The following is a 25,347-nucleotide window of genomic DNA, read 5'->3' as shown; positions in this document are numbered from 1 at the left end:
TGATTCTTTATATAAAAATGTGTGTAAACTAACAACGTTTTACGCCTCCAGATAAACCCAGCAAAAAATATTTAATTTACTTTTTATTACTTTCGTCGAAAGTCAGGCAACTTTGTTTAACTTTTTCACACAAGAATTATTATTCCTAAATTATCATAGAAAAAAAAGAAACTCTTTTAAGCATTGTTTTGTTTTGTTTGAAGTTCAGTATTTAATTTGAAATAAGTATTATAATGCAATTTACGTCATCAAGTAATACTACGCTATAGATCGAGTCTATCGCGACATCCTGATAGACGTGATATGATTCGCTTCTATCGAGACAAAAATATGCTCAAAAAGCTATCGCGTATTGTTCGCGTCGCGCATGATAGAGGATCGCGATGTTAAGATACCTTTTTACAGTACTGTAAACCGTGTAATGAACCCAAACCACCTCAAATGACCCCCAGTCAGTCTTTAATGACACTCCATCAAACCCCAACTCACTCTTGTTTAACTTCAGTGACTAAAAGAGAATTTCCCTCTGCAACATCAATTTCAACTTACCTTAAAATTTATTTTTGCAAGAAAAATTTTAAGATATCGTAAATTTACAGGGACATCGCAAAATGATTCAATTCTTGTAGATGTAACTTGCAAAATTAAATCGAGTTTGACTTTTGTTAATGAAGTGAAGTTGAATTTTTTTTCCGTAGCTAATATTTTTGTCAGAATTTTCTAGAATCATATAAAAGCTGTTATGCATATACGACATTGCAGTTTTTATTTTACATTCCTATTTTTTCAGTACATATTTTAAAGTTGCACCATTTTACAATTTCTTATATGAATTTTGTTTTGTTTTAATTATTTGTAGTTTATATAAAGAAAAGGAATTTGAATTGTTTCACACATTTGTTTATAGGTGTTTGTAGATATTTATTATATATATAATGTCGATCACACAACACCATAGGGAAACCGTTGTTCATCACCAAATTGATGAAGAAACACCACTAGTTCCTAAATCACCTAGATTTAAACCAGGGTTGGATCTTCTTAATCATGTATTAATAGCCAAACAAAAAAAAGTATATTCTGCAATTGCATTGGCAGACATCTTTCAGAAAGTTGTATACACCACAATCATAACAAGCTTTGTCTTATATGCTTTTACATATCTGGATTGCACTTACGAACATTCTTTGATTGTTTATTTTATTTTTGCTGTTTGTTCATGGATAACAGCAGCTACAGTTAACTTATTTGCAGAACATTTTGTGATCAGAAGAACTGCTATTGTTGTTGGTTTTGTTATCTATTTTTTCGGTGTTGCTGGGTTGACAGGTTTATCTGCACACATTTTAAATGGCCCGTTTATACTACGATATCTTACTGTTATACCTCTTTATCTGATATGCTTGGGAGAAGGATTATGCAAAACGTTTGTTGGAGATTTTGGACACGACCAGTTTTCCGAAACAAGGTTATCAGAAAAACTTCATTCGTACACAACTAAACTGTATTGGATTGGCCACCTGTTCGCTTTAGTGTTGATAGCTTTCTTATTAGGTATTATGGAGTTTGCTAGCTATGAAGTGGGGTTAGGATTGTGTTGCGTTTGCCTTGGTGCTGGTTTTATGTCATTTTGTATTGGATGGTCAAAGTTTAAACGCCCAGAAAAATCAAAAGTTAATGTGTTGAAGCTGCTTTACAACATAATAACTGAAGCAAAAGCAGTTAAAAAATCTGTCTCACTGAAAAGAAAAAGGTTGTGGTTTTTTATCAAAATTAAAAACTTGTGTGTTATTTAACAACTTATTATGTTATGCCTTTCAACAGTTGTGATTTAGCTTTCCTTGTCTTTTACAGTGGATATTCAATTTCCAGAGAACCAACCCTACACTGGTTAGATTATGCAACAATTAAAGTTGGTGGAAGGTTTTCCCATGCTGAAGTGCAAGAAGCTAAATCTTTTTTCAAGATTTTTGCAATATTTTTATCATTCATACCATATTGGATTTGCAATGCCCAGGTTGGTTTATATTTAGTTTATTGTCCCTAAGCAATTTTTACATTTTAAATTTTTACTATCCATAGTGGACAGAAAATTATTTTATTATAGTTAAGCACTATTTTTAAGATTGCATTATTCACCTATTTTGAATATTATTTTCTTTTGCTCATTCCACTCATAATATAAATTGTATAAACTTATTCATAAGGATGTAAAATTATTTGTATATATATACAACAATATAGGGCCAAAAAAATACAAAACTAGTTTCGCGAGAGTAGTATATTTATATATTTTATTTAGGGTTATAGTACCTTCATTTATCAAGGTTTTCATCTTGATAAAAGAATTGGAAGTGTTTATGTTCCAGTATCATGGATTGCTCTAGTGAACATTGTAGCTGTCTTGATTTTTGTGCAGTTGTTGGAGAAACTGATCTATCCGTTATTACGTAGAAAGGGGTATTCCTTTCCAACTTCATGGAGAATTATGATGGGGATGTTTGCTGCTTGTATTTCTATGATGTTAGGTCAGTCCTATGTAAAAACATACCCCCTCCCCTTATGTACTATCATTATTTTTATGTAGTAGTAGACAGTCAATCTTTTAAGCATCTTAAACCCTAAAATTTGAGTCCAAGTTTGATTGTGAACTTTTGGTAGTCTGTGTAATTGTGTGCATTCATAGATGAATATCTTTTCTTTCCATTGCATGTCAATACATCTGAGTAAATTTTTTATTCACAGCATTCTGAAAGTGCTAGTACCGAAGATAAAAAATCGTCAACTTATATAAAATAGACGTACAAATCTTTACTTACAGAAGCCATTCACAAAAGTTTAAGAAAAAAATGATCTTTTTGTTTTTAAAGTTAGTTATGTTCTTGATTTTCGTGTTATTTTTTTATCCTATTATCTTCTCTCCTTATTTATGGAAACCTCTTTTTCATAAGAACAGAACGGTATTGAAGAACTTTTATTTTCTTTTTTTGAAGTTCGAAATTTAGCTTATATATATTGATCTTATTTACCAGCCGGTGGAGTGCAGCTTTATGCACATAGAATTCACGCCAACAATGGTACTTGTTTACAACCAGTTGGGAAATTGAACATGACTTGTGTCAGTGGTATTCACATCCTCTGGACAGTACCACAGTACATCTTTCTTGGTATCAGCGAAGTCTTAGTTGGCTTAACAGGTAAGGCTAGTTATATTACTAGCAAATTACAAGAAATAGAAACAGAAGAAAAAAACAATGGAGAGGAAACTTATGCAAATAATTTTAAATTGTGAGAAAAATAAGATTTTGCACAAAGTTTTCAAAATATATAGTATGTGTCTGTTATAAACTAACCTTAACCTTTTTTTCGCGAGATTTAATTTCATTGGTAGAATAATTTCGGGAGTAATAATTTTAAGGTAAATTTTATCAAATATTTTAAAAGAAAATTCCTTTCTGAATGACATATTCACATAGGTACACCGTTTTTCGCGGATATTGGCTTTCGCGTATCTTGAAAATATTTCGCAGGTTTTAAGTTTTACGAGTTTAATTAAAATCTGCGAAAAGCGGGAAAATTAATGATTGTACTATAAACTAAACACGTTGAATTAAACTCAAAAATTCGGGAAAATAATATAATCCCTCGCGCACAAATCACAATAACTTTTCATTGAACAGCAGAGAAAAAAATTGACTTAAACTTCTTAACTACTTTTTCTTGCCATTTTTACTACTTAAATATTTTACAATTTTTTGTTTTTCATTATTGCTATAAAAACAGCGACTTCCAGTTGATTGGAAATTAACCATGCTTTCACGAATATTTTGCTTTCCTTGAGTGCGCCCATTAAACTCAATAAGGTGTGAATTCACTCAGTTTTAATGTTAGAACCCTCTTAGACATGAATTGCCCTTTGACTTACGTTAGATGTTTTTTTTTAGGTCTTGGTTTGGCATGCAAGTTATGTCCGGGAATATTTCAAAAACTTATTACCAGTGTATATTACGTCATGGTTGCCATGGGAAATGCTATTTCCGTTGTAGTTGTGAGATCTGGTTGGTTTCCGACCGGAGAGTATTTTAATCGGCATGAAATGGTGATATATTTCTTCGGTTTGGCTGGAGTGGCATTACTGGGATTATTGCTGTTTATGTTCGTACAATCGAGACAAGATTACGTCAGTGCTTCAAGTAGATACAATACAGAATACGAGTCGTCTCACGTGGAGATTTGTGCGCATGACGATAATTTCCCTGGTCACACAGAAGAAAATGTTGTATAAAAGAGTTTTTTTAAATTTTATAATGTAAATACAGACATAAATCTTAAACATTTAATCTTTTTATCACCTTATAACGGTTTAAAGGGATATGGTTCCCGTGTTAAGCCTGTAATTGGTGTTTGTCTTTTGCAGGCCATATTACAAAATGTTGTAAACTTCGTGAGAAATTGTTAGATCAATGTTGATCGGGAAAAAATCTTTTTCGTGCCAATTTTAAATATATTAATATGGTTTTGAATTTAAACTATCTATATAAAACTATAGACCATCAGCTTTATCTGTGTATATTCAAAGATTTGTCACTGGGAAACAATTTCATGCTTAACAATCCAACACACTTAGCAACGCTACACGTCATTCTGATTGTTTTCCCGACATTAAATACGACATGTCGCATGCCTATAATTGTCCCAAGGCCTAATGTTTTTATTTCTCACACAAAGCGAAGGTACGAACGTTAGGTTTGTCGTTTTTTATTTATTTATTTTATCGCTCGCCATTCACATAACATGTTTATCATTTTGATGTTTATATTTGCCATGTGCTGTGCGAAGTAGACACGTAAAGATGTCTCATGCATCATGTCTCTGCAATCTAACTGAGAACAAACAATATTTTTCTTCTACTCTTTGCGAATTTTAGTTAATCCTCGCATGTTTTTCTACTGGATCAGGTTTTCTACGTTCGTAAGGTAAGGTAGGTGATAATATCCGTTAAAATAATTTTCGATTTTTTTATGTTGTTGGTTCAAATCAATCGATATTCTTGTTTACCCAGAGGTCTGGGTAAAACATAGATATTTGTTTGACTAGGGCTGGAATGTAATTCGAATATTATTAAAAGAAAATTTAAAATCTAATATTCAGCGACCATGATGTGTGTACGCCAGTCTGTGCAACAGTACCACTCGAGACTCCATTTTTGTTTTTCTTGAACTGATGCGGCATCGCTTTGCATAATTATGTTCATGCTCAAATTTTTTTCATAAATTAAATCTGCTTTATTTGTTGAAAGTAAGAGCCCTTGTTCAATAAAAAAGAAAAAGACTTCTAGAATTATATCATATAATAAAAAAAGAGTTTGGGAACGATGTTGCATTGATCACTTTTACGCGAATGCTTTTCTTTTATATGTATTCCACAATGCTGAACTTAGCGTGTGGCGTTGACTTACGAAACAATTATTGGATTTTATAAAAAAAAATTTGTGAACATACTTTAAAAAATTTGCAAGGGATCATTCTCGACCGCAGAGGTTTTATCTCAAAGAGCTCGACTCTCATGACGGAGTGGAGGAGTATACTTTCCCTGTGACGTCACTCGTAGCGCTTAGTAAAGAGAAAAGATACAATAAAAATGTTGAAACAGAGTTACATTCTGAATCTGAAATTAGGCGGCTGGTACCCTCATGCAAGACCATGCACACAGTTATAATATAGAGCAAAGTCAGTAAATCAGAAAGTATCCAAATATTTTTAATGTGATTAGTAGGGCAATAATGTCTTTTTTGTTGTCTTGTTGTTAGATTAGAAGTGGTCAGCACGCTTGATTAAATTTCATGACGTAGTGACAGTTCTGCGCACCATATCAACTCGAATACTCGGTGTTGGGTTTTTGCAATTTTATTTTAACCTTTACATTTTTTTCCATTGGGCAGCCACACTTTATCTCAAATATTAGACGAATTTTATCCGAAGAATTTTGTAGGGTGGGGTATTGCAACAGTCTTGAAGGAAAGTTCTTTGAGACGAGTTCGATGTTTTTACACAGACAAAACTGTAATTAAGTGCCTTGCGTTCTTTTAGGTTTATTACAGAGAGAGTGCCGACTTTGCATGCGAAAATCAGGCGTTATTCCCTATTTGTTAAAGAACCCAGACTTGAGTTCCTTATCTTTAAAAAAAATAGATGCAAAAATATTTAAGTATTAAATAGGCTGAAAATAAAATCATTTTAGAACAATCAGTCACTCGACTTAAGAGCGTATCCTATATTGAAAATAAATAGATAAAAGAAAAAATGATGCTATTTTCGGCTTAGCCGTTGTTGTTTAACGTTGGTCGGTGTTATAAGAATCTAATTTCATAATGGGCTTAAAATAACAATAACAATATCACCATAGCAACAAAACGACGAGTGTAAACGGATTATAGATTTAAACATGTTTTTTTTCCACACGTCGCTTCCAGCTTTTTCTACAACGGCTACAAATATAATCATTTCTTACAAGCACGTGTAACAATGAATCAACCCAGGGAACTTCCTATCTAATAAACTTACATTTAATGTTGAGTTCAAAACAAGAACTGTGAACAAACTTGTGATTTCCTGTATTTTTACGGTGTAATTTTACACTCAATTAACCGTGCAGAAAATTTCGTGCTCACCGTGTTTTCATTTTTTTGCACCGAATAACCACGCTCAAACTTCTTACATGTTTTGTTTTCCCTACACATAAAACATGAAACGTGTAGTTAGATCATAGTCTAATGAATTAAACCCGCCATTTTTTCTTTTTCAAATTGTAACAAAATGCAGGGCGATAACAATAGCGGGGAGGAAAGACAGTTATCTATTTTTAGCTGGTTCAATGTGACTCACTAATTTTGGTAAAAATAATTGTTCAGTTGAATTCTCCTTGTAAGTTAACGCCATTCAGATAACTACATTTGATTTCTTATACATCCATGCTGGCACTAAAGCCAAAAGTACAAAAATTTTACTGCAAATAAAGTGTGACGTTGATTGTTATGTGTCCAGATATGGCAAAAACCGATATATAATATTTAAAACCGGCAAAGCAATTTAAGGTACCTAAAAAATCAACAAAAAAATCAGAATTCTTTTCATTTAGGGAAAAATTAAATAAAATGGATTGGGATATTTGCATTCTGTTTTATCCACTTAATGGATTAAAAATTTGCAACTTTTTACCCGTGTTGGTTTACTGTTGCAGAAGATGAAAACATTTTTTAAAGCATACCAGAGATTGTCCGGTTAAGATGTGTTAATATTTTACTCTTCATTCTACATGAAAACGATTTCATTTATATAGGAGTCTCCACCCTTTCTGACAAGCACGTATATAGGCTCTGCACAACAATAATACATCATGCAATAAGGATGGCTCGAAAAACTCATTATTATTCAAGCTGGCGACTAGCTAATTAAAGGACTGACGTAATTGATATCAACATCAGACAGACCTGTACATAAACTATGTACATAGCTTATAAAAATATTATTTTTGATTTTTTTTTTCTTCTCCATTTATTCATAAAGCTTGATGATTTAGGAAAGGAAAAAAATTCTATTCTGTGTTACAAAATTTTTTTTAATCTTTTTACACAGACACTCTAATTTCAGATTGATGACTGTTTCTTATTCATGGAGTCTAAATGTTGACATTTTTGTTGAGTACTATGTACAAGATATTTTTGTTACATCATTCGGGAGGCAAGGATGAAAGAAAAAATAGACTTATAGGAGACAAATAATATAATAAATACACAAAAGAAAAATCGGATTTTAATTGTCTTCTTAAAAGATGATGAGTTTAAAAAGGTGAAAATGCTAAGGAGTAATAAAGCTTTGAAACAACAACAACAACAACAACAACAACAATCTCAAAAAAGTAATTTGCACAAATTATTTTTTTAAGCTTTCTTACAAAGCTGTCACGAAGAAAAAACTTCGCTGGGAATGGTGCAAGTATAAAAGAAGACAACGCGATAAAGGAGTTAGCAGTAATAAAAGCGAAGCGGAATTTGCAAGAATTTGGCACGCACGCGTGCATGGTCAAACTTGTGGTAGTTTTAATTGCATTTTTGTGGTGTTTGGTAAGTTAAAGATTTACCTGATAGTATCGAAAGAACGAGACAACGTTTATTATAAGATAAAATTGTGTGGTTTACGCTAATAAATTTCAAAAGTATTTTTACATTCCAAATGAGTTCGTGCAAATTCCACGCCGGCGATAAGTTTGCTTGCATTAACTCTAGCCAGTGACTTAAAATTAAAAGGGAGTGAACCTCATTTGGTTATATTTATATATTTATATGTTTTCCAATTCATATGCACTGATTTTTGAAATATCGTTAAAACATGACTAGAAACTCATTTCGTTTTTGCGCATACCGAGAATTTGCACAATTGGGCATACCGAGAATTTTTTTGGCACAAGTCAGTCAGCGTTTCCAAGACGTTGCTTACGTAGAGGTGAGCTGATCCGGTTTTTATTGCTGGTCTATTCGGTCGAGATGTTATTTAAAAAATTATGTTTGTATGATAAGTAGACCAGTTCATTTCAATGGACTCTCACTTATCTTACAAATAAACTAGGAATCATGCCAGCCAGACTAAGGGGAAGGAAACAATGCATCTCATGTGACATAGAAAGGCTGTCAATTAAGCTCAGTGGGACAAAAACTGTACATGATCACAATATATATTTTATCCTTCCCAACCTGTGAGTGTAACAAGCCGGGTGACCTTTCCTTATAAGAACATTCTACATCGAATGAAAAAATATTTTGGAATTGAATTAAATTCAGGTTCCTTAAATGTCATTTTCTACTCAAAAAAATTCAAAATAAAAGTAATACTACAAGACAAAGAAAAATAATCGAACTGCTTGGACGCTTAACATTGGAGTACACGACATTGTATAAAAATATCAGGTTGGGATTTCAGGTTAAAAACAATTTTCTAAATTAATAGAGAAATAAGAATAATGAACAGCCTGGTTAGTCTTTTTGGTGTTCTTATAAAAAAGTGTATACATTGAGCACCTGCAATGTTGATAGAATTTTATTTTACTCCAACCAAAGTTTAAAAAGCTTGGTATGAAACGCATGTTGTAATTTCGTGTCTGTGTCTACTCTGTGTTTGTGAGGGTTTTTGAAATGTAGGGCTTTTGAAATGTAGTAAAATCATTCTCTTATCCACATTATTTATTTATCGTTTTTATAGAACAATAATTTCTCATTGCTTTGACTTATTCTTTTATTTACTGAAAGAATTCGACTTCAGAAGTATAGTCCATAGTTTTCGTCTGAATGAGTGGTATGGGCAGTATGACTTTTAGAAGCTATTAATACACGTGTATTATTGTAACGGCATTTACAACCTTAGGTCAGAAGAGCATCACAATTTTAAACATACAGGCACCAAGATAATTTTAAGTTATTTCTTCATTCATTTAGATAGTAGGTTGTTATTTCCTCTTCTGTGTACTTTTCTTAATCCGTAATTAATAACAAATGGTTGCTAATGTAATTCTAAGGACAATTGCTCAGGATTAATCCAATGACTTCGCCTTTTGATCCAAACATGTGCACGTTTTTTATTTTGTTGTGCTTGCTAGGTGTTTGTGGTATCGTCAAGCCATAACGCTTGATTAAAATAGGAAACCAAATTAATTAGTCTAATTACCCGCTAGGAAATTGAAATAACTTCTTACGAAATTGATTAGATAAAGGCGTCTATTTAAAAATTTTTACTTATAAGCAATATGACAAACAAGAATAGATTTATTTTAACACGCGTTTTATTAGCAGCCAACGCAGGGGAAATCTGAATACGATTACTCCTGGCTGTGTTGAGTTGCCGCCATTTTGTACAAAATTTATTTTGTTGTAGATGCAGTGAAATTGACATCTCAGAACAATGGAGAGAAGTAGTTTAATTTTTCGCGCGTGTGTTATGTGTCTGATGTTTATACATTACTCATGTGAAGCGAACGTATATGTTGTGGAAAGACAATCATCGCAGGTTAAAATTGTTCGAAATTTTCAAATTAATGTACCTTATGGCAGGGAGGTTTATTTAAATCCAAAGAATTTGACTATATCGTATGACATTGAAGGACATTGTCAAGTTTATGTTCTTAAAAACGATCCTATGAGTTCCCAATTAGGAAAAATCACACCATCTTCGTTTCCGTGCAAATTCGACATGTTTACTTTATCGTATCAACATTTTGGTAGCTTGACACGGACAACAGACACAATAAGACTGCAAGTTAGGCTGGATACCAAAGATGAAACTATAATAGCTCCATTTACAATTCAAGTTAAAGTCATTTTCACCAAACCTCTTGATATTTTGCAGAAAGTTCAAAACTTATTTGTTGACGAAATAGGAGGTCTTTCTGATCCCATAGATCCCAAAATTTTGAATGTAAGATATACAAAAGAAAATCAAGTATGTAGAATATGTTTCCTGCCAAGAAAAAATGGTCCACCATTTTTTGGATCAATTGTTAACACCAGCGATGGAGAGTATGGCTTAAATTTATTGCATCGAAAGGAGTACAAATATATCCCTTGTGATGATTTTTTAAGTGGAATGTTACGGTATGCACATCAAAGACGTGGAAGATCTTCTAACCGTGACTATGTTCCTCTAATGGTTGAATTGTCCGATAAGAAAACTGAAGCAGTCCAAAAGCGCGAATTTATTCAAGTGCCGGTTAGGATCCGACGAGCACCTGAAAACACACCACCGATAGTAAATTACAATTCAGCAAGTTACAGTTTACAGGTGGACCAAATTGTACTGACAGCATTAACCTCCACAGTTTTAAAAGCAGAGGACCGTGAAACCGAATCAGGTTCGATTATCTTCAACGTTACGACACAAAATATTCCAGGTGAAGGTTATTTAGTGCATACAGATGACCCAACACGGCCTTTAACCACGTTTTATCAAAAAGAAATCGACCAACTAAAAATTGCGTTTAAACCACCTGACAAGTTAAGCACCAATCAACGATTACAACAAGTATGGTTGGAAGCACGTGATAGCTATGGTGCTTCGTCCCAGCCTTTTTATGTCATTATCGTCATTAAGCCGATGAACACTTACGCACCCCAAGTAATAAAAAACTCCGGATTGGCCATGTTTGAGGGACAATCTCGCCCGATAACAAAAGATGTGCTAAAAATTCGTGATCCTGATAACGAAGAGGATGTTAAAATTGTCGTGGTGGGTGGTCTCTTCCATGGAAAACTTGAGAAGAATGGAAAGGAAGTCAGCCATTTTACAATAAATGACATTGTCAACAAATTGGTCCGTTACGTCCATGATGATTCAGATACTTACAGTGATAGCTTACTAATACGAATATCAGACGGAACGAACTCAGTGGATTTATTATTCGCTATCACTATCGTTCCAGTGGATGACGAACCTCCAGTTTTAGCTTATAACACAGGAGTTACGGTAGATGAAGGATCTTTGGTCAAAATTAATCAATTTGATTTAAGTGCGCGTGATGTTGACTCTGATGATACAAAAGTTTTGTTTAAAGTTGTTGATCCACCTGTCGCTGGAGTTCTCTTTCGGGTCAATACAAATAGAGGCGTTGTGGTACGCGACGGCAACAACCAGGATCGTATTACAGAGTTCTCTCAAGTCGACGTTATTCTGGGAAGAATATTTTACCGTCATTTCGGAGAGGAAATATTCAATGACGTCTTTACTTTTCGCTTGTCAGACGGAGCTGAGCCACCAAACCAGTCTGGACTCAAAACATTTATCATTGACGTTATTCCAAAAGATGACTTACAGCCAACGTTGCATGTAGATTGTCCCTTAAAAATGAAAGTAATTGAGGGCAAACCTAAAGAGTTTTCAAAGCAGGTTCTGCAATACACAGATGGCGATTCCCTCGACGAATCACTTCGATACGTCGTCACAAATAAACCATACTTTGTCGGCGATACAACAGGGGAAACTAACGCCGGAAAGATTGCGTTTAGTCATCAACTACAAAAAGAAATCTCTTCATTTACACAGAAACAAGTAAACCACTTTAAAGTGATTTATGTACCACCAGTGACAGAAATCGGTGGAAAGATACGTCAAGTGCTGTTTAACTTTACGGTTTCCGATCACGCTGGTAACTCTATTGCGGGACAGACTTTCATGATTGACATTCAACCTGTGAATAACATGGCACCAGTTGCTGTCATTAATACAATAACATTAAAGGAGGGAAAAAGAGGCTTAATATCAGCACAACAACTCCGAGCATATGATCCTGATAATTTAAACGAAGAACTTTCATTTGGATTAAAGAAATTACCAAAACATGGACAGGTGTTGTTAAACAAACAAAAACTGACTATTGGCGCTTCATTTAGCATGGACGATATAAAACAACAAAGAGTGGAGTATGTTCATGATTCATCAGAAACTACGGCAGACGAAATCAAGTTAATTCTTACTGATACTGTTCATATGGTGCATATAGAACTTCCCGTAGGTAAGCACGCTATTAATGAGTCAATTACTAACTTTAAAATTTAAATTCCTATAAGCATAACTTGCAAGTTGAAATAAGACATACCAGTGTAAAGCGAAAACAAGTTTCATCAGTTTTTACATATTCGCTTTCAATCTAATCTTAACGTCTTTCGCGATCGCCAACACCCAAATTCTGACAATCACAAGTAACAAAGAGTTTTTTAAATAATGCGTTTTTTTTCTCACAAAAATTATTCGTTGGAGAGATTTTGGGAGACAAAAATCTCAAACTCATAGGTAGTCACACTGATTCATAGTTACAAGAACGGAGGTCTTCTGGTTTTGGGTTTGGACCCTGACTAAACGTTGTTATAAACGTTCAAGTTAAATTGAGGTTTAAAACTTAAATTTTGTAACATGGAGCCTAATAATTACTTTTGTTTTTATCATTTATCTTTTCTCAACTATCATCAAATTAGTACTATTTATACCCTACTTTAGTCATAACACCATCGGATGACGAGCGTCCTGTTTTAAAACTTCTAAAGAAAAGATTGACAGTGCCTGAAAATGGCGTTGTTAAAATTGCCAGTGACGTCATGGAGGTTACAGATAAAGATTCAGCTGATGAGAAACTAACCTTTCTAGTCACCAAACCTCTACAGCATGGACAATTACAAGTTAAAGGTATTTTTTGCACATGTTTGAACTTAGCAAGTAAGACATTCGTCAGCTCTAGTTTGATTGACGGCATTTTTTCTGTATATATTTTTTCCAAAACTTGTGATTAAAAACCATTTTTAGCTCATTACAACTTGTTCTTATCTTGTTGGTTTTTTTTATCATTCTTATTATTTTTTTAGCTATTTTTTGCTGGAAATTTGAACACAACGTTTTAGCAATAAGAATAAGTGGTTTACACTGAGAGTAACAATATTTAAATATCTGACTGTCTATTTAGGTAAACCCACTGACACTTTTAAACTAACAGATATCTTGAGCGGTTTTGTTTCATACAAACACACAAGTGGCGAGATCGGCACTAAGCATAAAATGGATCTACTAAATTTGACTTTAACTGATATGTCTGAAGACTTATTTATTGGCGGGAATCTTGTTTCTGGGATCATAATTGAAGTTGTAGTTGAGCCTGTTGATAGTGAGCCACCAACTGTCTCCGGAACGTTTCTTGTTGAAGTTGATGAAGGTGGAAAAACAGTAATAGCTAAACAACAACTGAACATTACTGATGCGGATACCAATCTTAAACATGTGCTGTGCAACATAACAAAATTTTCAAAGCATGGTTTTATCGAAACTTCTGCGACATGGAAAGGATCTGAAGTAACAAAATTAGGAATCCCTGTTAAAGCATTTTCAGCATATGACCTTAAGCATGGCCATATTTCTTATGTTCAAAGCAAACACAAGAAAGTTGAACCTGTTATGGACGAATTGGATATAAGATGTAGTGATGGAAGCAATACTGCAAGTACAATAACGATAAATGTCGTAATTTCACCGACTAACGACGAAGTACCGATGATTTTCGTCCAACCGAACATAATATGCGTTGAAGACGATTTAATCCTACTTGATCTATCAAAAATAAATCCCTATGATCAAGACCAACCGGAAGACAACTTAACTATCACTGTCACTAAGCAACCAATCAATGGAGAACTGTTGCTACAAAAGACAACGGAGTTAAAGCTTGCCGACGTTTTTACAAAAACGGCGTTGATGGGTGATTTAGGCGCTACAGTTATGTATCAACATAAAGGTACCGAGACGACGAGTGATTCGTTTGAATTACGTGTTGACGACGGTATTCATAACGTCACCAAAGTTGTCAATATAACTGTCATATCAATGGATGACGAAACACCGCGATTGACGGTCAATACAGGCTTGCGTTTGGATAGAGGTGAAACTAAAGTGATCACTGCGTACAATTTAAAAGCCGTTGATTTAGATAGCAACGACGACTCCTTGATGTATTACGTCATGATGAAACCGGTTTATGGAAAACTGCAAAGAGTAATTTCACCATCAATGACTGTTGATATTAACAAAGGAGGAAATTTTTCTCAACATGATATTAATACCAGGAAAATTAGGTTAGAGATTTTCTCGTTTTTTCTGCTTTTATTCATCAAGTCTGAATTGGTCCCTAGTTATTCTTACCACACATGATAGGAAAAAGATAAAAATTAATACGGGGTTACAAGAGTATGGGCAATGTGAGACAAGAATGCATAATAGCTTCTGATTTCTTTTCTAGATACACTCATACAAGCGAAGATGTCGGCGACCGTGAAATTATTCGGCTGGATGTGACGGATGGATTTAATAGACTTATCAATCAGATGTTTAATATCATGATAACACCATTGGATAATATAATGCCAGATATAGTTAACCAAGGAGTAACTTTAAAAGAGAATAAACGAGTTATCCTAACTACTGATATGCTAAGCGCTTCAGATTTGAACACTCCAGATGAAAATTTACTATTTATTATCACAAAAACACCTTTAAAGGGCTATGTCGAGCATTTAGACAATGTTGGTTTTCCAATTACGAAATTCTCTCAACTTGATTTAGCCTCAAATAAAATATCCTATGTTCACAATAGTTTGGATGAAACAAATTTAGATAACTTTGAGTTCGAAGTGACGGACGGCAGAAATAAAGTGTATCGTACTTTCCGCATAAATATTGGTGACGTAAATAATAAAAAACCGACATTATACCGACAAATAATAAAAGCTTTGAGAGGACAAAAGACTGTTATAACACCATTTGAGTTAAAAGCAGTTGATAATGATACTGAAGCTGTGCATGTTAGATTTAAAATTCATGACATGCCGAAGCATGGTAAAATTCTGCTCAATTCTCAACCAGTGATTGTATTTTCACAATATGATCTTGATATGAACAAAATATCGTACCAGCATGATAAATCTCTCAGTAAATCTGACTCGTTTTCTGTGACGGCAACCGATGGAAGACATACTGATTTCTTTGTGAGTCCTGATAGAACTGCAAGCACGATACACCCCGTAAAAATTGACATAGAAATTAAAGAGGTAGACACTCATGCTCCAGTTTTAGTGACCAACACTGGCGCATCAAGTTTGCGAGTGCGAAGATCGTATACTCTCTTTAAATTTACAAGTTCGTACCTCAAAGCAGAAGACTATGCGAGTGCAGCCAGTAACATCAAATTTTCTATAAAACAACAGCCAAAACATGGAAAAATAGTACGCATGACAAATAAGAAGAAACCTGTGAGAAAGTTTACTCAAGAGGATATCAATAAAAAACAGATTGCTTATATTTTGGATGTGGGTAGCACAGCTGTGAACGACTTTTTTCATTTTGATATTTATGACGAGAAAAAGAATGTATTATACGGACAAACATTCCATTTTAAATGGTCGTGGGTATCAATAGCTAACAGCCACTACAAAGCAAATGAAACTGATAAGCACGTAAAATTAGATTTTCACCGGAACGGGTATTTAGGGACAACTTCGTTCGTCACTGTAGAATTTGTTCAAAGAAGCAAAAACAATCAACCTGATACAAGGAGTAAAAGACAGATTCAGTTTGGTCCTGGTCAAACGAAGGCTTCTTTCCATTTTTCAATACTTGACGATGATATGTATGAGAAAGTAAAATCTGTGAAAGTTTTATTGAAGAAATCTTACAATGGACTCGTTTCATCACGAAACAACGCTACGATAGAGATTTATGATCCTGAAGACGGTATGATTTATATAACTGTTGTTTCATTCGCTTATTTAAAACACAGATTCTTCATGCAAGACCTCACAAAAATGTCATTATTGTTATGCAACTATGTTTTAGAAGAAACGAGTCAACCCCTTTCCTTGCCTCGTTTACTTTTAACGTTATCAACATTATGAACTCATTTTTACGCCGCTTCTTTAATGGCGGTAATTTTTAAGACATGGCTTAAAACATCAGCGCGTGATGTTTATCCGTGAGAGTTTGAACATGATATAAAAATTAAGGCCATTATGAATTTACCATCATGCCAGATCACGTGTTCCAGCTTTTTCGAACATGAATTTAACACCTGTTCATGTTTTGTTTAGAACCAACCGTGATGATCAGTGAAAGAGTTGTTAGAATATCCGAATCAATTGGAACGGTCAACATTCCGATACGAAGAAAAGGAGATGTCTCAAGCATTATACGAATTAAATGTGTAACCCGATCAGGTATGTCACAATATCTTGAATATAATCTGTTAACTAACTAACCTGCTGATCCATTTACCATAGTTTATAAACACGTCGCTTTATGTATGATCCTAGATACGGCAAATGGTACTGACAGATCAAAAGTGACGTCATATCGAGATTATATCTCGAGATATGCAGATGATCGGTCAAGCATTATCACGTTTCAAGAGGTAATTATTTTCTTCATGTTACTGTCAAATACATAAAACACCCTCTTTCCCAACCTCTTTAGTCCTTGTAACTTAGAAGTGCGTTAAGACTACCTCATTACACGTAACATCAAATTGATTCTCAAAACATCCAGCTGCAATAATATATTACATGCACATTGTTTAGAACGAAATCATTAAATTTTGTCCAGTGAGAATAATCGATGACTCCTTATATGAGGGTGAAGAAAACTTTAAAGTCGAAATTCTTTCTTTGTATGGTGGAAGAGTTGCTGACTCAGCAGCAAAATGTGACGTCATAATAAAGGAAGACGCTAAAGATGGTAATGATAATGTTGACACTCATGTTGGACCATAGCTGATTCACTTTTTTGACTAAAGATCCTTGATCTTTTTTCTTTCACATTTAGAACCAAGATTCTCATTATCATCAGACTTTTACAATGTGGAAGAAAAATCTGGTTTTGTGAAAATCAGTGTAGAAAGAGTTGGAACAGATCTTTCCATGACGTCATATGTTCTTTTTGCCACTCGACAAAATTCTCCAGTATCAGCGAAAGGTATTAGTTTGTGTTAGCTGGGAGAGATTTATATAAAACTCATGGTTGATTTACTGCAGCTCAATTTCTAACTTTTTTAACACTTGTTTCCCCTATAGCATACAGTGATTATCATCCACTTGTAACATCGCTCCGTTTTAATCCTGACGAAACTGAAAAAATTGTCAAAGTAAAGATACTTGACGACACAGGACGCGTGCGATTAGAAGGGAAAGAACATTTTGACGTTTTAATTCGAACACCAAGAAATGGCAGGTTAGGTGAACCTTCAGAAGCAACCGTGATTATTGACGACACAAAATCAGATCGTAAGGATTATCATATATGCGTTGTAGAAATCGTTGTCTCTATGCTGGAGGGAAATTGCTTATTCAAACTTCAGATTTATTCTCTATATCATGTATTTTATTATCTTTAGAACCACGTGTTTATTTCGCCCAATCAGAATACTCTGTGAAAGAAAACGTAGGAAATGTGACTATTCTGCTTGAAAGAGAGGGTGACTTAAGACACCATACCTATGTACGTTGCTACACTCGTCAGATGAGCGCTCGCGTGAACGAAGATTTTATCGAGCGAAGAAACACGAACGTATCGTTTGTTAAGTTTGAAAGGAAAGAACATCAAGCTAAATGTCAGGTTCGAAAATGTTATAAAATAAAAGTGCACGACGTGACTAGGAGTGTCTGTTAACCTCTCACCTCAGTCCTTTCTGCTTTCTGCATACACATTTCTATTTACTTTTTGTTTAATGGACGAGCTGATAATATGATGCTACTAACTTTGGTCTCTGAAAAATTACAGATCTTGCTTGATATCTCTCAAATCACATTGTATTGGACAAAAGATTAAAGTATTAAAATAATAAACAAAAACAAATCATTCTTTTTAGGTAACTATCATTAATGACAACAATTATGAAAGTGATGAAAGATTTAAAGTTGTTCTTGGAAAATCAAAAGGTGGAATCGTCACTGATGCTAACAAGGAAGCAGTTGTCAAGGTTATTGACGATGACGGTGAGTTGTTTTCTTTTATTTTATTTTATATAAGGTTAAGCTTTCTCCAAACCAGTACTAATTTTAAATCGTCCCAGTGTTGTATGACAAAAGTTTATATAATAAACACAGTTAGGACTCCGGACTTCTTTATGGTTTGTGGTTCCATGATATACTTAGAAAAAAATATGCAATAGTATGATAATGTACAATTGTAACATGTTTTTTTTTCTGCAGTGCCTGTAATTGGATTTAAAGAGAAACGTTTTTATGTTCGTGAACCAACTTCAAGTGAAAAAGATCGCACGATTACGATACCTGTGCAGCGTCAAGGTGATGTTTCAAAAGCTTCTTTTGTAACAGTCCACACAAAAGATGGATCTGCCAAGTCCGGAAAATCTTATGAGCCTTTGGCTAAGGTACAAATATAGCATGTATTTATTCTCCAATGTTTTTTCTAAACAAATCAATCTAAGTAATAAAGATAAAGGTACTAATACTATCGTCTCAATGAGATGATCATGAAACTAATCTTATAATCCACGCAGGAACACGGTTTACAAGTAAAAAATATTGAAATTTTGATTTTTAAGAATAGACTAATGCCAATTCCAGCGAAGAAAATAATATTTTATTTCGCTATCCCAAAATAGCTTTCGAAACGAACTCAAGTTTTCCAATTATATTAAATTTCTAAGAAACTCATATATAGCATAACAATTTTACATTTTTAGCGCTTAGAATTTGATGTAAACGTTACACGAGTTGACATCGACGTTACAGTGTATTACGTAGCAGATACGAATCTTAGAACAGCATTCTCGTTAGTACTTACATCAGATGCTGAACACACCTATGACCTTGGTCAGAATAAAGCTGTCATCTTTATTGAGGAGATTGGTCATAGAGTTGGTGTAACATTCCCTTTGAAACCTGTAGTTGCATCTTTAATGGATTACAACAGAGTTGAATTGGCAAGAAAGATGCCTGCACAGGGATATCCAGTGATTTGTGTCACCGTAAGTTAGCTACAAACAGCATTATTAAAAGATTTATATTTTTATCTTATCTAGTTGTAATTTGTAATAACTTTTTTTAAGAGTCTTATTAAAGTAAAGTTACTAAAGTTTTCAGAGGAGTAAATCCTGATTTTTAATGCAGACCCCTAGTATTCACCGTTCCCAATTTGTTAAACTAATAAAAAGAAGTAATAAAATGTTTTTGTTAAAAAAAGAAATCATGACGCACCAGCTATTGCTAATTTGCTTTATATAATGTATGATATCAAGACTGAATATCTAAGCTATGTTTTCTTTTTCAGGCGTGCAATCCAAGACACCCACGATATGACGAAATCAAATCAATTTGTAAAGAAGAACTCATTAACGACAATTTTACTAAGTACAGGTGGCAAGTAGCAGCTCCTGATTACACTGACGGAATCGAGAACAAACTGAAAGACGTCAATATGAAATTATTTTATACCTCGCCCAATCAAATCACTTTAGATAGGTATGCTATACAGTGAAAAAACACCGTTGTTTTTTAAGAAAAAGTGTTTCCTACGATCTATTTATTTAATACCTGCCAGTGCAACCAAAACTGCAGCCGTGATTTTCATTTCCACTTATAGCGAATAAGAAAGTGAGAAAGCTCTGTGGCTTGAGTATACTTTGCTATCTCTCTTGAAAAAAAAAGGATTCAATGTTGTACTCTATAATTCAAAAAACATGTTTATATCTACGTTCCAGGCTTTTTAACGCTGTCTGTATTCCAAATGGAAAGTATCCACTATGCTTTCCTTTTTTAATAACCTTTGTTGTTGGTGTGCAATTCATCCATATCTAAATCACTGACTTTGGTAATATTTACTGTTTTTTTCGTAGCGTGTACTTCAGTGCTGGTTCCAGAATACGTTGCATTGCACAACCATTCTCTGAAGATGGAAACACAGGGGTGGAGAGTTCTAGTGACGTCATAGTTATAAATCCAACAGTCGGTCTGTGCACACCAAAAAGAGCAAGCGATATCGGCGCAGAAACATTCTCTGCACAGGTAAATAAATCGAATTATCAAGAGCAGCTAAATGAGACTCAATTACAATATAAAACTTATATGGGAAGAATTAAAGAATTTAACAAGAATGAAATTTGTTTTCTTGTTTAAAAACATGTGCAGTATTATGAAAATGACTTGAAACTTCATCTTCAGGTAGCCTACACTGGTGCTTCACATCCTACTCACAAGAACATGATCAAAATAAAAGTATTGATTCCACATTTCGATGGTCTTTTGCCTGTCATTTCCACGAAGAGGTTATCCAACTTTGAACTAACCCTAAGTCCAGATGCGAGCCGTGTCGCACAACATACCTGCTCAAACATTTTAAACCCTGGGGAGGTGACAACACAGTACGGATTTAATGCAAAACAAAAGGAAAACAATATCCAACAGTCTAATAGTCAACCATTCGAATATGATTGGCGGTTAAGGGGCAACGACACAACCAGGTATTTATAATCTTATCAATATTTTCTATGTTACTAAAGGCCAGAGAATTAAAGCAAAATAATTCTTTTATTAAAAAAAATTATATTTTGCTTCCTTAGTTAAAGAGGTACAATACTATCACGTTGGTGGTAAGGCTTTAAGAAAATCCCAATTTTAACATTTGGACAATTTCAACATAACAAGGCGTTAATATAGTTTGATAATGATATTCTGTTAAGCAGCGTCCATATCCTTTTCCATTATTGATTTAGATTCTACAACCATTTAAACCTTGATGCATGCTTGTGGACGTTTGAGAGTTATTTCAATATGACCGAGCTTGTCCAGACATGTGGAGGAAAGATTGTTACTGACGGAATGGTAAAGGACGCCGTCCAGTCGCATTTAGCTATAAACTTGCCGTTATTTGTGTCGTATATATACCACTCGCCAAACGACGAAGACGGCTGGACTGATTTCAACCATCAATCATCGATCAGGTTAACAGCTGTGTATAACACTGGTATTCTTTGGAAAGATGGAGTTGGATTGCCAGAAAAAGCCAAGTTAAAGGGAAATTTATATCCAGCCAGTATTATTGTTAGAAAGAACGATCGGAAGTTGCAGATGAACTTTCGTACTAAAGCAAGATTTAGGGGACTGTTTGTTCTGCAAACAAGAGGTGAAGGGAAAAGATTTTTCTAGTAAAGAAAACGAATAAATTGATTATAGTATTTGCTGGCTACCTTTTATGGAACTGAATAATTTTTTTTCTATTTTTTAGTAGGAGAATGCCCAGGCTGTTCAGTATTTTTCAATAAAAAAATATTTTAAAATTAACTATTACTTCCATTACGCAACTACTCTTGACCATACATATGATGTTGACGGAATGAAAATATTAACATAAAACGAATAGTGTGATAATTTTGTTTGTTTACAAATTTAGATGGGAAAGCAAAAAGTGAAGTTGTCTTGCGTGAAAGATCCGAGTTACCGTTCACATTAAAATTAATTCGAAGTGATCCAACTTATGCTGAGCCAGAGCAGTTATGGCAGATGGAATCCAAGTACGCCGTGCGTGATTATACAGGGTCATACGTCTTCAAAATGATACCCTGTACTGTATCTGACGTAAGTTACTGCTTAAGCGCATTACCTAAAAAACAAAGGATAGAAATTTTGATGCACTGGATATAATAAATGTGACAAGGAATTTGATAATTTAACTGTTTTTTTTAGGAGGAAGAGTTTTCACTGCCACCGGATTGTACCCCGGGCGAACCAGTTTCATTTAATCTGAATTTCACAATTCAACAGACCAGTGAACCTGTGGAGGCGTCTTTCACCTTGAATACTCGTTTTTTCTTGTTGAACAGTAGAGAACAATGGCTTTCGTCTCGGTTATCCAGTTCACAAGTAACAGATGTCTACTTCAAGGAAGGTACGATAAATATGGAAAGGGTTTCAGGAAAGGGATTCTCGAAATATATTTCGAATGACACCATTCTTTGGCAGTCGTTTTGAAATTTGTAAATTACGCAGCATTTAGATTTTTGCGCAGATATTTTAGTGTTAACTATTAAGAAAAATGATTTAAGTATCATCATAAAACCGTGCACATTTATTTATAAAAATAATTTTAAAAGAACAATATGCCAGGTAGTGGCTTGAAAAGAAAATAAGGATAAAGGTTTCTGAAAAAGCACACACAAAAAAAATATCTCTTTGACAATAGAAATTTTAGCAAAATCAATTGTTGCGATTTTTAGAAATTGTTGCTTAGGTTTTGAATATTGTACTGCAAAATAAATAAAATAATCTCAGGCTCCATCCCAATTTATTTTTTGTTTTCTTTAGAGGAAAAAATATTTGGTCGCGTGATGGTTGACCCATCGCAGTCTCTTGGTAACGCCTATCACACTGTGATTGAGAAAGTGTTTTTGTGCAGCGGTTTAGATGGCTTCATTCCAACTTTCGACCCTACAACTAACAACTATGGTTGCGTAGCTGATTCTCCTAATCTCATGTACCGATTCAAAGTTTTGGTATGTATCTCCCAGGAATTGCCATTTGCTTTTGACCATTTTAACCTTATTATTTATAGAAAACAGTTATTATTAAGTTGATAAAACTGTCCTGTAAATATATGCTCGAATTGCTTATTGGCGAAAGGGAAAGTTAAGACGCTATTGGAGTACTAAACTGATGCCTATTCACAGTTTAGCTTTTTTAAATATTCAGTTCTTTCAAAAGTAGTTAACTTAATTATTCATTTAGGATCGCTTAAATCCAGAGACTGAACAAAAATCATTTGGTAACATTGACTTCAAAGCATTATTAGCAGTTGACGATCCTGAAGCAGACGACCTTGTCAATCAAGCTGGTTCAGATGGATTTCGTATTGAAAGCACTCCACTTTTCAAGGTATTTTTCTAATATGTTAAATTTTTAAATCTGAAATACCTAATTTTATTAATACATTTCCGGTGTTGACTAGAATATGCTAATGGAAATACCAGCAATTCATATATTTTGTGCATTTGTTTAAATTGGATACTCTTTGTAACATTGTTATGTTGTAAACTTTTTGTCTCCTTCGCACTTCTCCTAGGTGTCTGCTGGTCGAAACTGGTTTCTACACGTTATATATACTCTACGTTCACAACAAGAGAAAAACAGAGGGTTAGGTCGACGAAGCATTGATGTAGAACATTACCATGCACTGTCAACCATTGTTAAGGAGAAAATACGACGAAGGAGAGAGCTATCTAGTGAATCAAGTCGAGAAATTCGCTCGATTGGTCATGAGAAAGGTACAAACATACAAATGGTTTTATTGGACAGACCAAATATAGAAGCTAATAAGGAAAAGAAACCCGAAAAAGAAGATGGCGGCAAGAAAAACGATGGAAGTCCAAGTAGTAATCTCTTGATTATTATAATTGTTATCCTCCTCATTCTTATACTTATTGGTCTCATTTTGGGTGCGGTATTTATAAAACGTAAAAGCGCAGCCAGTGGTGGTGACTCTCAGGTGAGTGGAGAGGATGGTGGTACCGCAATATAAATATACAGAAAAAATATTATTTCTTAACATAGATGTGTAAATATTATATATTAGATTTTTATTTTTTATTAACCGTTGTATGATAATTTTCTATAAAATAACCTCATCTTTAGACGTTTTTATACGCACAGTTTTTTCACCTTTCTATCGGGACGACGTTTAGATAAAAAAATAGCCTGCGTATTAATATAGCTTACTGTCAAGCAATGAATTTCGATGGGAACATGGAGAACTCATGCTATGTCATTGCTCCGAGCACGTGACCACAAATATCGTAGCAATGGCGGTAAAAGCAAAGAGTTTAAGCAGATTTAAATTCTCAAATATGATTGGACAGAAACAATCGGCTATTATTCTGTTGATTTTTTGTGATCTTGAACCTCAGGCTCATTCTCAACGATGCATCAAATTCTACAATAGTTGTTGTAGAATTTGCTGCACTTTCAAGTGAAAATTAAATTGCTTAGATTGGTTCTGTTTTTGAAAGTTGGTAGCAGTCATGCGGAATGTTAATTGTTCCATTTACAGCTGTTTAGTCTCTCGTCGACCAGAGTACAATGGTCTTGTCTTTGTTCCAATTTCAGCTTGAAGAATTGAATTGGACAATAATTGCATGGAAAAACTCATCTCTGTCATCACTAAAGATCGTGTAATCAAATGTTTTTATTCGTTCTCAAATTGAAAAATACAATTTATACATTTGCCAACGTCATTTCACAGAGGACCAGTACAGTATAGAGGTGACACAAAAGCAACATTGAGTCCGAGAGTATTTAATTTGCCAAAAATGTCATCCATGATCTATAAACATTGTAATTTTTAATATCGTGATTAAAAAATAAAAGAGACGTCTTACTCCTCAGACGAATTATTCATAGTACAAATCCTTTGAAAATGTTTAAAAGCCAGTTCGTTAAAATTAATTGGATGGCTGGTATCTTCAACATCTACAAACTGCTTGCCTTTTCATTCACCACGATCACACTAATTCAGGTCAAAAATGTGAAGTATATGTTGATCACAGTACATTGTTTGTTGTGGTCTGTTCCAATAAAACATGACATATATTTACAGTATGCAACAACGCTCTGTGAAAATTATTTTAAGTTCTTATTTTCTAGTATTTTTATTGTTATGACTTGGACATTTAATAAGCAAGTAACGGAAAGTTTTACCGTCCTTGAGGATTTCATCCTAACGACTGGCTCTTCCTCCTCTCCGACTCTAACTATATTACCTTACCGCCAGA

The 25,347-nt window shown here is 34.1% G+C and overlaps 2 protein-coding genes across 2 annotated transcripts; both read left to right on the top strand.

Annotated features, from left to right (window-relative positions):
- Positions 1 to 876: 876 nt before the first annotated feature.
- Positions 877 to 4,333, top strand: LOC130655144 (solute carrier family 15 member 4-like). The gene is made up of 5 exons (XM_057457851.1): positions 877 to 1,753; positions 1,855 to 2,017; positions 2,303 to 2,528; positions 3,033 to 3,197; positions 3,945 to 4,333. The coding sequence occupies exons 1-5, from the start codon at positions 936 to 938 to the stop codon at positions 4,283 to 4,285; spliced, it is 1,713 nt and encodes a 570-aa protein (XP_057313834.1). The 5' UTR covers positions 877 to 935; the 3' UTR covers positions 4,286 to 4,333.
- A 3,286-nt stretch (positions 4,334 to 7,619) lies between these two features.
- Positions 7,620 to 24,222, top strand: LOC130654808 (FRAS1-related extracellular matrix protein 2-like). The gene is made up of 23 exons (XM_057457445.1): positions 7,620 to 8,122; positions 9,924 to 12,552; positions 13,035 to 13,220; positions 13,495 to 14,653; positions 14,818 to 16,307; positions 16,661 to 16,786; positions 16,883 to 16,980; positions 17,147 to 17,303; positions 17,391 to 17,540; positions 17,639 to 17,848; positions 17,959 to 18,179; positions 18,433 to 18,559; positions 18,776 to 18,957; positions 19,273 to 19,557; positions 19,860 to 20,050; positions 20,425 to 20,593; positions 20,750 to 21,048; positions 21,301 to 21,710; positions 21,978 to 22,162; positions 22,271 to 22,472; positions 22,889 to 23,076; positions 23,309 to 23,455; positions 23,643 to 24,222. The coding sequence occupies exons 2-23, from the start codon at positions 9,951 to 9,953 to the stop codon at positions 24,096 to 24,098; spliced, it is 9,240 nt and encodes a 3,079-aa protein (XP_057313428.1). The 5' UTR covers positions 7,620 to 8,122; positions 9,924 to 9,950; the 3' UTR covers positions 24,099 to 24,222.
- Positions 24,223 to 25,347: the final 1,125 nt, after the last annotated feature.

The sequence above is a fragment of the Hydractinia symbiolongicarpus genome, chromosome 8 (assembly GCF_029227915.1).
Source record: "Hydractinia symbiolongicarpus strain clone_291-10 chromosome 8, HSymV2.1, whole genome shotgun sequence".
NCBI lineage: Eukaryota > Metazoa > Cnidaria > Hydrozoa > Anthoathecata > Hydractiniidae > Hydractinia > Hydractinia symbiolongicarpus.
This window is presented reverse-complemented; position numbering and strand designations above follow the sequence as displayed.

What these genes read in the sequence shown, in the direction of transcription:
- LOC130654808 (XM_057457445.1), top strand. Translation starts at nt 9,951, where the DNA reads ATGGAGAGAAGTAGTTTAATTTTTCGCGCGTGTGTTATGTGTCTGATG. An exon ending in GATTTATGATCCTGAAGACG is followed by an intron (nt 16,308 to 16,660) that starts GTATGATTTATA and finishes TGTTTTGTTTAG; the next exon opens with AACCAACCGTGATGATCAGT. An exon ending in ATCCAGTGATTTGTGTCACC is followed by an intron (nt 19,558 to 19,859) that starts GTAAGTTAGCTA and finishes TTTCTTTTTCAG; the next exon opens with GCGTGCAATCCAAGACACCC.
- LOC130655144 (XM_057457851.1), top strand. Translation starts at nt 936, where the DNA reads ATGTCGATCACACAACACCATAGGGAAACCGTTGTTCATCACCAAATT. An exon ending in GTCTCACTGAAAAGAAAAAG is followed by an intron (nt 1,754 to 1,854) that starts GTTGTGGTTTTT and finishes TGTCTTTTACAG; the next exon opens with TGGATATTCAATTTCCAGAG. An exon ending in ATTGGATTTGCAATGCCCAG is followed by an intron (nt 2,018 to 2,302) that starts GTTGGTTTATAT and finishes TATTTTATTTAG; the next exon opens with GGTTATAGTACCTTCATTTA.